The 13,712-nt window shown below is 35.1% G+C and overlaps 1 protein-coding gene across 1 annotated transcript in view; it reads left to right on the top strand.

Moving 5' to 3' along the window:
* LOC124358160 overlaps positions 1-13,712 on the top strand; it is an 85,923-nt gene that overhangs the window by 38,516 nt on the left and 33,695 nt on the right. Inside the window, exons 7-10 of the mRNA XM_046810454.1 lie at positions 826-910; positions 8,068-8,209; positions 8,299-8,447; positions 9,512-9,766. Coding sequence (XP_046666410.1) covers positions 826-910; positions 8,068-8,209; positions 8,299-8,447; positions 9,512-9,766 — 631 coding nt within the window. The remainder of the gene's footprint in view (positions 1-825; positions 911-8,067; positions 8,210-8,298; positions 8,448-9,511; positions 9,767-13,712) is intronic.

Here is a 13,712-nt window from a genome sequence, read left to right as displayed (position 1 = left end):
TAATTACAATATAAATATTGGCGTACTTCTTACATTCCGCTCTGATTTACTGTTATTAAATACTTGGTGAACTAAGAAAAAATTTCAGAAAAGAAAGCCATTTTCATAGTGTTTCCCCATCGGAACTTCTGATTTGTTTAGTCAGTATTTACTCACTACATATAAATTAAAACTGTTCACCTTTTACATTTTTCCCTCTTTTAAAATATAGTTATTTTGCCAACGGCCTAAATAGCCTTTGTTTAAAGACATCACGCTAAATTTCAACATAACTGTCTAGTTTTATAATATAAATGGAGTTTTAGACAAAAAATCAGATGAATAGATAGACAAACGTAGCGTTTTATAGAAATCCTGGCTTTAAAAAATGTAGAATTTGAAATGTAGTAACATGAGAAACACACGCATAATTTTAATAAAGCAAACAAATAATTTTTTTTTATTTCTTAATTCTAACCTTGTTTGGTAAAATAAGACATTCTGTACTTTTCTTTACTTGTTAAATCATTTTCTTCAAATCCAATGAATGTGTATACACTTCTCTCAGACCACAGGATTGAGGCCAGTCATATCGTTTTTACGAATGGCTTGAACTTACAACCATTTCCTCCCACTCCTTTCTTTAATTATACCGATTGCTGATTATACCAACATGTCACCGCTGATTGCTGATTCTTGTTTATTCACTGGGCCACAACACCGTTACACCCTCGATGATGAACCTGTCAGAAATGACACATGGCTACGATAAGCGGTCGGTTTTTGGCAAGGGATTCCTTAATTCAGTAGCTGTCAGGTGTTGACAAATAGGCTGATAACTGTCAGGTTTGCCTCGATAGCGGCAGTCTACAGTCCACTTCTGAGTGCGACATGCAACTGCTCAAAGTGCTAATGTTGGTTGCCAGGATAGGTGAGTCAGTGACTTCATAATAACGAGTCTTTCCTTTTTACGATTATTTTTTCAGCTCGGAAAATTATATCAATTTTGAACTGATATACACGTTACTTAGCAAAGGCACGATATCGCCTAATTAGCATTTGAAACGCAATTAAAAACTCTTCAGAAAAATAAATATAGCTCACTGTAAACCTATTTTAATTAGTTTAATTCAATTCACTAGTAAGCTATAACAACTATTTTGTTTACTTGTTGGAAAATAGCTAAAGTCTCACTCATAATATGGTTCTGACGATCCTTATCAGTTAATTCAAGGTCGTCTTATTGGTTTAAAGACTAAAATTGAGGTTAAAACCTAATTGTAAACAATTAGCATATTTTATGCTGATAATAAATAACTTTTTATTCTCATTTAAGACGTAGCTTAGCTGTTTTGGAGAATGTACGTATTATATATTGGTTAAAAGCTATTGTTTCTTGTGTAACATGAGATGCTACTCGTGTTGTTTTTATTTTTTTTTTTTTTTTTTCATAAGCTAACTATATATTTATTTTATATGCTTTAATTGATTAAGTATGGCATGAAATCTCTCCCTCAAATAGTCTAGCTTAATTAGCAAAATATGAAAACACAATATTAGTTTTATTCTTAATAATTTTTAATTTCCATCAATTAATTACTATTACAAATAATGCCTAAATACGTATGACTAAGGTATATGCATTTTAAGTAATTACTAGTGTTGTCCTTAAAACTGATTTATAGTTGTAAGAGTCTAATAATTATTTGCGCGTGTCTTTACAACTAATTTGCGCTAGGTGTCAGACTGATAACCTAAAGGTAGGTGTGTCGGACTAAGGAACTAAGGGTTAGCGTTTGGACTGAAAACCTAAGGGTTAGCGTGCCGGTCTGATAACCTAAGGGTTAGCGTGCCGGTCTGATAACCTAAGTGTTAGCGTGGCAGACTGATAACCTAAGGGTTAACGTGTCGGACTGATAACCTAAGGGTTAGCGTATCGGACTGATAACCTAAGGGTTAACGTGTCGGACTGATAACCTAAGGGTTAGCGTGGCAGACTGATAAATTTATTGAGGGTTGTCAGTTAGTTTCTACCGATGGCCAACCGTTCTGATTTGGCTAACGTTATTCGATTTTGATAGTTGTAATTAAAAACTGTAAAACAAATTAAGAAAAAAAGAATTAAAAGAAATTAGTTTTGTTGAATAAATTAAGATCAGCCACTCGTGCCCACATATTAACTGAATCCTTCTTCGTGTAGGCTTCAATTTCAAATTCCAAACGCAAATACCGAATCGAAATTAAATTTTTGCTCCGTACCGATTTTATTTCCGTCAAGTGCACTACAGTACGTAAATTTATTCCTAGACAAAAATTGTACCTGAATAACAACTAATAACGTAAATAATTTAAGTATAGATAAGGAGGTTACATTTAAATCGTGCTTCACCCCATAAGACAGTTTCTAAAGGAAACACACAAAAGTATGTCTAGCAGTATAATATTTTAGCTGTATTAATAACATTTATAGACTTTAAACAATCTAGATCAATTTCAAACATAATTTTGCAAAACTTATGAAATATTATTATGAAAAAACATTTAAAAAATTGGGCAAAACACGTTTTTACCGAACTGAATGAACAAAGCATGGTTTCAAAGAAATTAACTTAGACTCCACGAGACAAGTCTGTGACAGCGTCAGATTCCCGAGGATGCACCAAGAAAAATGTGAACTCTGGAGCTAAACTTAACTTTCACATTAAATCAACCCCTGCCACCATAGCTTCATTATGTGTAATTCTTTTTACTTTCCTAATACCAACAATATCTTCATAGAATGAGTTAAGATTTTTTGTGTTCAGAAAGTTCCAGACTTTTTGTAAATATTTTACATCTCATATTTTGTTTGTAACAATAAAAATACTCATCCAAAGACAGGATAGTTGTTTTTTTCTGAGAATCTTTTCTACACTACAAAAAACTCTATCGGATGGAAGAAAGCTGTGGCCTCTTACTAGAAAATACAAATTGACTTTCTTGATGGATGTTGTAGGTTCAAAAAAGTGGATAAGGTTTATCAGCACAATATTTTTTTATTTTGTGAAGTGCACCCATCACAAAATAGTCGTAAGACACTGTTTCCTTTGGAATCAAAACATCTGAAATCTGTCGGGCAAATACTGGTTAAGCAATGGCAGACGGTGTTTGTAGCCTGCATACTTTTACCTGCTTATTCCTCGAAACATGTGAAAAATTTCTGGCTTGTAGTCTTCAAAATCAGTAATACAGAAATTGTGTAAATTAAACTTTCTAGCATAGAATGCTTCCTGAATCGGTGTCTTCAGCAAGGGTTCAATTTGATGTAGATCAAAACAAACAGTAAAACAGTAAAGTACTTCCTTTTTATTTGTTCATACAATGCTTTGTTCTTTGACTGTGAACTCTTTTCTCAACCACGTACTTTTGTTTTTCCCAGACCCGGGAAGTGCATTTTCAATATTCTCTTTAAGCAAGATACATGTAGCTAACGCAGGTGACGTAAACCCACAATTAAACGCTGTAGTGAATACTCTTCTAAATATTGCATCATTTACTTTTGTAGCCCGATCATTGTAGATATTCCGAAGAGATTCCTTTAGAGATCTAATAAACTCCATTACTTTTTATTGTTTTAACACTATGATTACTTTTTCTATCACCCTTTCTTGTCTCACTAAGTTAAAGCTTACTTTCTTAATTGTGTTTTTACCTAGTACGTCCAATTCCAGAAACAAAAATAGGGAGAAACTGTTTGGAAATCAGAACTTTTCCGAATTTTAAGATTGGTAACGAGTAGCTTATATTTTATCCATGTTGTGATCCAGGATTTCCGCTACTCTAGATGTACGCATGTTTGCAGTACTTGTGCTTACTATAACAATACATCTTGTATTATGTTGTCAGAGAGTTTATAAAAGTTGCTATTAAATATTTTCAGGCCTCTAGGCCTAAAGTTATAACAAGAAAACTTAACAGTATCATGTAAACAGGTATGAAACATATGAAACACAAGAAGTTTATTAGCTTAAGCATACCTGACTGGCTTCTTCTTTTTCTGATTGGACTTTCTGACGCTTCCCTCCTATATTATTTCTCTTTCTTCTACTAACAATACTCCCTCTATCACCTCCATCTGGATCACTCACTATAATATTATTTACTTAAATAATAAACTATAAATAAAATAAATAATACAGATAAACATGCTTTACAACAGCTAACTAAGCACAAAAAACTATAGAATAGGTTTATGAATCAAATGACAACACATAAGAAGTCACATCACCAAAAAAAACTCTAAACCTTTATTGGCCGAGTGGAAAAAGCACAGTTTGATCTCGTAAAATTGGCAGTTGGAAAAAACACACTGATTGAAATCTTAGTTTTTAACATTTCTTTTCAATAGGAAAGAGCATTCTTTTACTGAAAAATTGTGTTTGTTTAGGTGCAAATTACGTAGAGAAATAAAAAAATCATTAATAACTCGTTTTCCAAACAAATGTGAACTAAACACAGTTTGAGTGTTACCTCCTCACATGTAATCAATATTTACAATAGTGTCTAAGGGTATTCACAGAACGAAACGACCTAGAGAAAGCTGATAGTGTTATTGCCCAAGCCGTGGCTTTGGCACTAATATGAATTTCACTATCTTGTTCACAATAAGTGGTCTATTTCTAGCCTTCTTCCATTCAGAATGTCTTTACGACAAATCGCACAACTCAGTAGGACTACACTTTGTTTCTATAAATTAACGTTTATTATACAAAATGTAGTGTTCCATTACGAAAAAACCTGCAATGGAAATGTAATTAAAATGTTAATATGAAAAATATTGTCTATAGAATTATAAATAGCCGTTTTCAAGCTTTACTATAAGGATGCACTTACTTGATATATTTATTCATAGATTAATTATTTCATTTCACTTCTGGTGCTCATAAAAACTAAATTTATAATGCAACCTATGGTAAATTTTTATAATCTTTATTATGATCTGACATCTATTTCAATCAACACAGACTTTCGAATTTGCATGTCCATTGACATTTTCGACTGTATAAGTCTAAAAAATTAAGTGATGTACTGATTTTCTTTATGGTCAAGGGAATCCTGTAAAAGATGTGTTCCTTTCGTAAATTTTCTGGAATATTTCGATGCTACGAGTATTTGAAATAAATGTGTGACAGGCACTTCGGCAACGGTACATGTTCCTTCACTTGGCCTTGGCATGTTCCAAGCCATCCTTCGTGGCTGATTTGTCATTCGATATAGTCTTGCAATGTCGCTAGACAACAAAAACAGGTGTAAGAAGATTTCTGACAAATATTTCGGTAAAAGAAACCTCCTCTCGCCTTCACCATTTGTTCATTTCCGTAATTGGAGTTGTTTATATAGCAAAGTTTGTTTATCAGTTTACATTTTTTCTATAAAGACTGTGTCAAGTTTAACGGAAGAAGATGGGGGACGTGAGTTACTCGTAAGGGTTCAATTGGGTGTTGTACACGAATATCCTATTTAAGGTTTATTTTACTATGTTTTATACACTGGAATTAGGACTACTTGCGAAATTTTTATTATTTTGTACTTTTACTAGTTCATGAGAGGAATCGGTAGCATGGAAGGGTGAGTTGGAACCCTCGAAAATATTACATAAGAGTATGTATGACAACAAGACAAAAAAGAAATAAATTTATTTCTTAAAGAACGTGATACATCTGATCTTTTTCTTGTTTGACAGTCAAACCAATAAATAATCCTCTTGAAAATATTCTTTTCAAATTTAAACAAAGTACAAAACAAAGATTTTGAAAACAAAATAGAGTGTAACAAAGCCCACGCTGTGTGTGTGTGTTTATCGTGCTCAGTCTAACCTTAAGACGAAACACTAATAATAATATACACAGATTTAATGACAATCTTCATGTTAAACGTATTAGATAGAGAATCCTTAAAAAAACATGCAACACACTGGCAGGCAGAACAAGCAGTTTTCGAAAGTGTCATTCAAGACGATGATAATTTGTCATTGTGATTTTTACTGCTAATTACTTAAGTGGTTGTCGGTCAGTTGAAAGGCAGTAAAAGTCGGAGCTGTCATCACTTGATAGATGGTTTAGTTACCAATTCAAATGGCCGTGGCGGTGCGAGCAGGGCCGGGCGTGTGTGTACCTGTACGGTAGTGTCCTGTGTCCTGTTATCTCAAGATAGCTCGCGCCGACCTCCTGTCACTCGTCTCCTCTTCAGGTGCCATTTGTCACCGTAATGACTGTCCTTTGTTGCTCCAGCAATTAGAAATTAACAGTTGAAACAAATAAATAGCATAAAACACAATTACTTATCAAATAAACAAATTATTATCACATTATATTACGTATAAACTTCACAACTCTTCACTATAGGCTATTAGTTTTTTTTATCTATGATTTCACCATGATACACCTACGTACAATAAAATATTGTTCCACCAAATTCTATATGTGTATTGATTATTTGTAACAGAAAATATATAGACTTAAGCTAATGATATTCTACATTTGAAATTAAAATTATATTTTATTTATTAAACTTAACACATTCACTACTGGACTTTACCGCGTGTTCTTGACTTGTGTCTGGAGGCTGTCTCGCATAAGTGCGTCTGCAGCAGTCAACGAGTTAAAAGATTTGTGAAACAGAAACATTTTTGGTAGATTTCATAGAAATCTGTCTAATACAATTTATTGCCCTCATAACGGAATCTCCAAGGGATTTTTTTATTTTCTCCCATTATGACTCTTAAGAGTTCAAAACCATTGTAATCGGAAAATTTATATAAATATGTATTTATTTATTTATATTATATGTCTGTGTGGACTTAGGCAATATACCGCGAATTTCTGAACAGGATACCTACCGATTTTTTAAATATCTGGATTTAACTGGTACAGAAGAAGTGCTTAGAAATAATTTGGATTAGTTCGTTATTCAATCTTCAAAAATTAAAAGTTTTAAGATGGTCACCATTTACATTAAAGCAAAAATTATAACTCAATTAATTCCCAACAAAGCTCAAACCAATACACTTTTTACATCTTACGTAATTATAAAGAACATTTACCTACTCTTTAATTTTTTTTTATATATCAAGCTTTCAAGATGGTAGCCATTCAAAGTTGGAATAGGTCTGGTTATTTATCGGTTATATTACTATCACACAAAAAATAGCCTAAGTGTTTTTATAAGTTAAAATAATGTTTATTCCGTGTTTTTTATGTCATGCATAGTCTCCAAATAGCAGGTGTACAAAGTTGTAACTAGTATACAATATTCCAGGGTACAATGAACTTTATATCCTGCAATACGGTGTCATATTATGAACAATATAACTACCGTAGTTCTTAATAAATTCAGACAAAACTTGGTACATAGGCAGTGTTTCTATATGGTTTAGATGAGTTCGTTGGTCAGCCTTGAACAATGAAACGTTTTAAGGTGGCGGTCATTTGTATTTGGGTAACACCAAATGAAAAACAATTTTGAGAAGTGCCTGATGATGGAATCATTGATAAATAAAATAATAAAATTTATATTGCAAAAGGTTTTATTCATTTACCAGTAATAGTAAATTAAAATGGTGTTGTATGTTTAAAAAAAGGACGAAGATGAAAAACTAGTGTATGGGTTGTAAACAATGATCTTCCAAAATCATATGAAAAATGTATTGCTTTAAACAAGCTTTAATCAGACATAAGATAAACACATGTTTATAGAAATAGTGATGAAGAGAATAAACGACAAAGAAGACACAATATTCATATTAAGACAATAAAAAACCCTAATTAACCATTCAACATCACCACCCGTCGGTCCCGACTCCACCTTAAATTCCCAGTCGAATAATTCCAACACCTATTAGCAAACATCACTCATTCACCAAATGTAGTTGACAGTGTAACACTCTCATAATCTTTTGACTCTTATGAGGAAGTTGACTGTATTTGACAATAAGTGCAGAGATTAATGCAAAATATTTTAAACACCCATTGATTAATAAAGAGGTTATGACTGAAATAGCCGAATTAATCCAAATGCCATTCAAAATCTCTAGATTTTATGTGATTGCAGCTGGCCAGATCACGCAGGCGGTGGGAGGATGGACAGGCACAATCATGCAGCCTTTCACTAACTACCTCTTCCGACAAGACGGCTGTCCCAACGCTGAAGGAATCTGTCCTGATTCTAACATCACCTACTTCTTATATACAAGGTAACAATATCTTCAAATTTTAGATCTTTTGTAAAATATGTCAAAATTATTTAAAATATGTTCTAACAAGAAATCATTGTTGGTTTCAGAGAAACTCAGAATTCCCCTCATCAATTGGATCCTCTGAATTTAGACACTATCAAGAAGGCAAATTTCATACAAGGCGTTCCACTAAAAGTAATCATCCATGGCTACACGGGCAATAAAGACTACTCACCCAACATGGAGTTGAGACCAGGTGAGGTGTAATAATCTTCTCAGATTTTATGCACGATAGCCTACATAAAATTACAATTGAAAATGCAACTCATTTCTTAGAGTATTACTGTACATGAACATTAGAAATGATTTTTTTTATAAACACGTTTATATATACATATATACCCAATGAATTTATGCTGATTGAGCAATACAGTTAAAAGTTAATAGCTAGTTTTTGCCTGCAATAAGCAGTTTAATCTTCTCCTATGATTAGAAATAGCATGGTATTTTAAAGAGAGTTGCTGGTTACAAAGGCTCATGGTATATGTATAATGTAAGATGAAAATAACATACCTTGCTACTATCTCAATTTTGTTCCTTTCACTTTTCCTATATTCTTAGATCTATCGATTGTTATAGATACATTTTAATAATGGATTTGTAACCTAATTTACTAGTATTACATAGTATCCTAGGTAATCCGCTTACAAAAGACACTGGGCGATTTTATTCACGCAGGGTGGGGTAAGTACCCCTCTGCCGCTGTGATGCCGCCCTCTCCCAGTATCCCCACCACTGCCCGGCACTCGCCCGCGTACTCTATCCCCTGACCTGACCAGCGAGGACAGAATTTTTTATTCTGTCCTCGCTGGACCCGATCAATGCCACTTAGCGGCTAACCTCACACCAAAACGCAAGCTCCCTGGATACGTCTATGGCTACATTAGTCTGTCCAATTAATATTTTAGGCTTGTATAGGCCTACACACAAAAATACAATACCTAGGTATACTAATAAAATAGGTAAGTAGCTGCAGTTTAAACAAAATGGCACAAGCGAGACGACCCACACAGCTGATAAAACAGAGACGAGGAAATGCTTGTCCCACTCCCCACCATTGGAGGGGGCCCCTCCTGCGCGTGGCTGCTCAGATATTTACACCTGCGCAGGTTTCTTTGCGAGCGGTTTATCTATAGTACTAGAAAATTAGTATGGCCAGTATCTGCAATGTCTCACAACTTCTACACTTCAGGGGTTATATACAGTGTCTCACAACCTCTAAAATGTTCAGGGATGACAATACAATATTGCATGTTACAGCATATTTCAAGCATGGAGAGTACAACATCGTGACAGTAGACTGGAGTCCTCTGGCCAAGGAGCCGTGCTACTGGGAGGCAGCGCACAACGTGGATGCAGTGGCACATTGTGCGGCCGAGCTGCTGGACTTGGTGTACCAGACCCGCAGTGAAGTGAGCATCAACAACACGCATATAGTAGGCTTCAGCCTGGGGGCACACACGGCCGCCACGCTTGCCGCCAACCTCAAGTCTGGCAAGGTGCCACGGCTCACAGGTCAGTCGATATATCCAAAAAGAACATTACAGAGAGTTAAACAGACCTATTATTTTTGTTTGCAGATTAAATTATTTGGGCATTAACTTATGAATCACTGGGAAACATATGAATCTTCTAATTGAGGAGTTAATGCACTTTTGTGGTTCTTAGTGTATTATATATCTGATTTGCTTGTATATAGGCCTTTATATATGGTTTTTCATTTTGGATGGGTAGATGTTGGCAGCCTGTGGCGGCCATGTTGTTTTGGTGTCAGCTGTTCACTAGTGTATTGTTGTTCAATTAGTTCTGCCATGTCCTCATCCGTAGACTAATGGATATAGTCTCGGCTCTCTGACTGAGAGATCACGGGTTCAAATCCCGGGGAGGTCCAATCAGGCATAGACACGATTGATAGAGTACTTTGCAAAATAAATTCCAGCGTAATAAAATAAAAGAAAAGTAATAAAAAAAATAATAATAAATATCAGTGTACATCGAAGCCAGCATAGCTTAAAGCAGAGGCTTAAAAAAAGAGAAGGAAAAAAGTTCTGCCATTTCATTACAATTTATTTCATCGTGACAAGTTACACGATTGAGCAGCACGTTCAGATTATTAAACTTTATTATCAAAATGAGTGTTCATCAGTTAAAACATTACGTGCGTTGCGACCATATTTCGGCAGACGCGGAGGCCCTTTAATTTCAACTCTTCAACATTTGGTAGCTAAATTCGAGAAGACCGGTTCGGTAAACAACCAGCCTACACCCAGACGTCAAAGGAACAGCAGATCTATTAACACGTCGCCACTGTCCGTGAAAGTGTGCAGAGGAACCCGAGGCAGTCAATTCCTCGCCGTGCACAAGAACTAGGCCTCTCACAAACTTAAACTTGGCGAATTTTGCGTCTGGATTTAGGCCTGCATCTGTACAAAATCAAACTGACCCAGGAGCTTAAAGTTTATGACCATAGACAACGCCGTTTGTTCGCCGAGTGGGCTTTGGAGCGTTTGGAAGAGGACCCTAATTTCGGCCGAAACATTATCTTCAGCGACGAAACACATTTCTGGATGAAAGGCTATGTTAACAAGCATCATTGCCGTATATGGGACAACGCAAACCCATATGCGAGGTTTCACCAGGTAGCGGTGCATCCACAAAAAGTTACTGTTTGGCGCGGATTTTGGGCTGGCGGTGTGATTGGTCCGTATTTTTTTTTAAACAACGTTGGTGAGGCCATCACTGTCGGCGAACGCTACAGAACGATGATAACGGATTTCTGTTGGCCCAAATTGAACGTGTGGATTGAAAACGACATGTGATTTCAGCAGGATGGCTCTACGTGCCACACAGCGAACGAAACCATGAACATTTTGCATGAACGATTTGAGGGTATGGTTATCTCTCGCAGAGGTGAAGTGAATAGGCCACCGAGATCGTGCGATTTGACACCCCAAGACTTTTTTTTATGGCGGTTTCTGAAGTCGCAGGTCTATGCCCAATAGGCCTCAATCAACCGATGAGCTTAAGATCAACATAACCCAGGCCATCGCTCAAATTCAACCGGGTTTATGCGGCAGATATTGATTGAAAATTGGACCACTCGAATCCGTAATATTGTGATAAACCGCGGTGGACATTTGAACGATGTTATATTTCCACACATAATGGCATACATGATGGGCCTTTCAAATGAAAAATAAATTTTCGTTTAATTCATACATAGCGTGTTTTATTTCATCTCAACATCTACCCGGCCAAAGTGAAAAACCCTATATATATATATATATATATATATATATTATATATATATATATATATATATATATATATATATATATATAAAGTACTTTCCAAGTACTTTAAAGTTTAAACAAAAACAGAATATCCAGTGCTCATGTTTTAATTTTCGAGTTCTCAGAACCCTTCATCAGAAACGCATTGAATTAAAGGCTGCGCTCTACCACTCTGGTGAACGCTGATGCAAGGGTTTTGAATCTGCCTCATTGTAGGCTCATTTTTTGAGCTATTACAAACATATTGATGTTATTTAAGTAACTAAATATTTGTATACGTGCATTAGTTTCAATTTCGATTCAACTTAAGCTGCACATCAGGTGAAAGTTTTAAAAAAAAGGGTATTTTCAACGTTTCATAAAATAAAAACGCGAATTTTTATTAAAGAATAAAATACAGACATTCGTAGATTGGAGTATAGTAAGAGTAAAACTGCAAAACGGTGTATTAAAAAGTTCTGATGTTAAGGTACAATAAGGCAGACATGAAAGGTCTGCAAGCGCTATTCAACGCTCTGTCAGGTGGCGCGCGTGGCGGCTACAGCCGGAAACTGTAGGCAACTCTCCCACTACTAACCTGCTGGATATTTCCCCTCACCCGCTTTCGCTAGGTTATAACGTGTGGACTTTCAGTGTTGGTGTTCCTTCAATTTGTTGATTTATAATATCTACCCCGCGCGGCGCCGGGTCTTTCCAACGGCCATGGACGAAACACTACTTACGCGCCACCGTTGCGCGCCCATGCTATGAATGATCGTGTCGTGTGGAAGCTCTCATATACATCTTCATATCACCGAAATAGTGTTGGCGAACTCTTTCCGTAACAATAAATTCGTAACGTTTAACAACTACCTCTACCTCCTGGGGAACAATAAAATTATGAATAATGTCAATATTTTCAAAATATAAGTGACATACCTCATTATGAGGTATTTTGTTTAGTGCAATATTATAGTCTAACTATAATAGGTTTTATTTGACTTAATGTATGATTGCTTCATTTGATTGTTAAACAAATCTCATTACATAAGCAGCTATTACCCATTACAAAAATGAGGGAATTAAAATTTTTAACATTTTAATTAAAATTCCACTTTTTACTTTTTACTACAAATGCTTATTGCCAGAATAGTTTAACCCAAGATACCCTCGAGGGCTTCCTGTGAGAGACAGACTAGATAACAGTGCAATAAAATGCACCTTAAAAACTCTAATGATTAGAACTTCAACTATTTCGGATTTCAGTTATTGAGGTAGTGCGTGGTATTTTTGATTGAGTTAGGACGATGATTTATTGTTATCATTAAACTGGTACTCGACTACCTATATAATTATCGAGAAAAAAATCACATCCGGTCGGTAAATACCGAAGAAACGCTCTCTACAGATTCAAGTTTTGACGATTTTGGATTTCACTGGTTGATTGGTTGAGGTAAAAGTGGTACTTATAATTGTGTTAGGACATTAATTTTATGTAATAATTCTACGCCGACTAATAAAATATATAATTATCGAGTAAAAAAACAAAAATAATCACTTCCGATCGGAATATACTAAGGAAAATGAAATAATACCTCAGTCAATGAAATCCAAAGTAGTCGGAACTTCTTATCAGTAGAGTTTTCCGGTGTATTATCTGACCTGGCCTGTGGTAGAGCGCACCCTTAATGAAACATACAAACAGAACCCAAACCAAGAATTAAAAACATAACCAAAATAAATTTTTTTTCAATAAATACCATAACCTACAAGATTCCAATCAGCTGTATGTAGAACGTTTGTAAATGTTTACATAGAACTAAAATGTTTGTATAAGAAGGAAAAGAGAATCGTCGTAGGTTCAACTAATCTGGTTGCCTTGATTTTAAAATTAATTGATGTGCAATTTCAACATTTCTTAAATTTATCAGATTAGTATTTTGATTGGAATTTGGCTCTAAAATGGTAAATTCATTTTAGGCTGAAGCAATTTTCTATATATATATATGTGTGTGTGTGTGTGTGTGTGTGTGTGTGTGTGTGTGTGTGTGTGTGTGTGTGTGTGTGTGTGTGTGTGTGTGTGTGTGTGTGTGTGTGTACATGTATATATATATATATATTTGTTCTCTTATGACAAGAAGCTTATACATTACACTTAGTCCTGTAAGGACCTTAGCGCTGCTTCTGGA

The sequence above is a fragment of the Homalodisca vitripennis genome, chromosome 3 (assembly GCF_021130785.1).
Source record: "Homalodisca vitripennis isolate AUS2020 chromosome 3, UT_GWSS_2.1, whole genome shotgun sequence".
In the NCBI taxonomy this organism is placed as follows: domain Eukaryota; kingdom Metazoa; phylum Arthropoda; class Insecta; order Hemiptera; family Cicadellidae; genus Homalodisca; species Homalodisca vitripennis.
The sequence above is the reverse complement of the archived record's forward strand: the minus strand, read 5'-3'. Positions and strand labels throughout refer to the sequence as shown.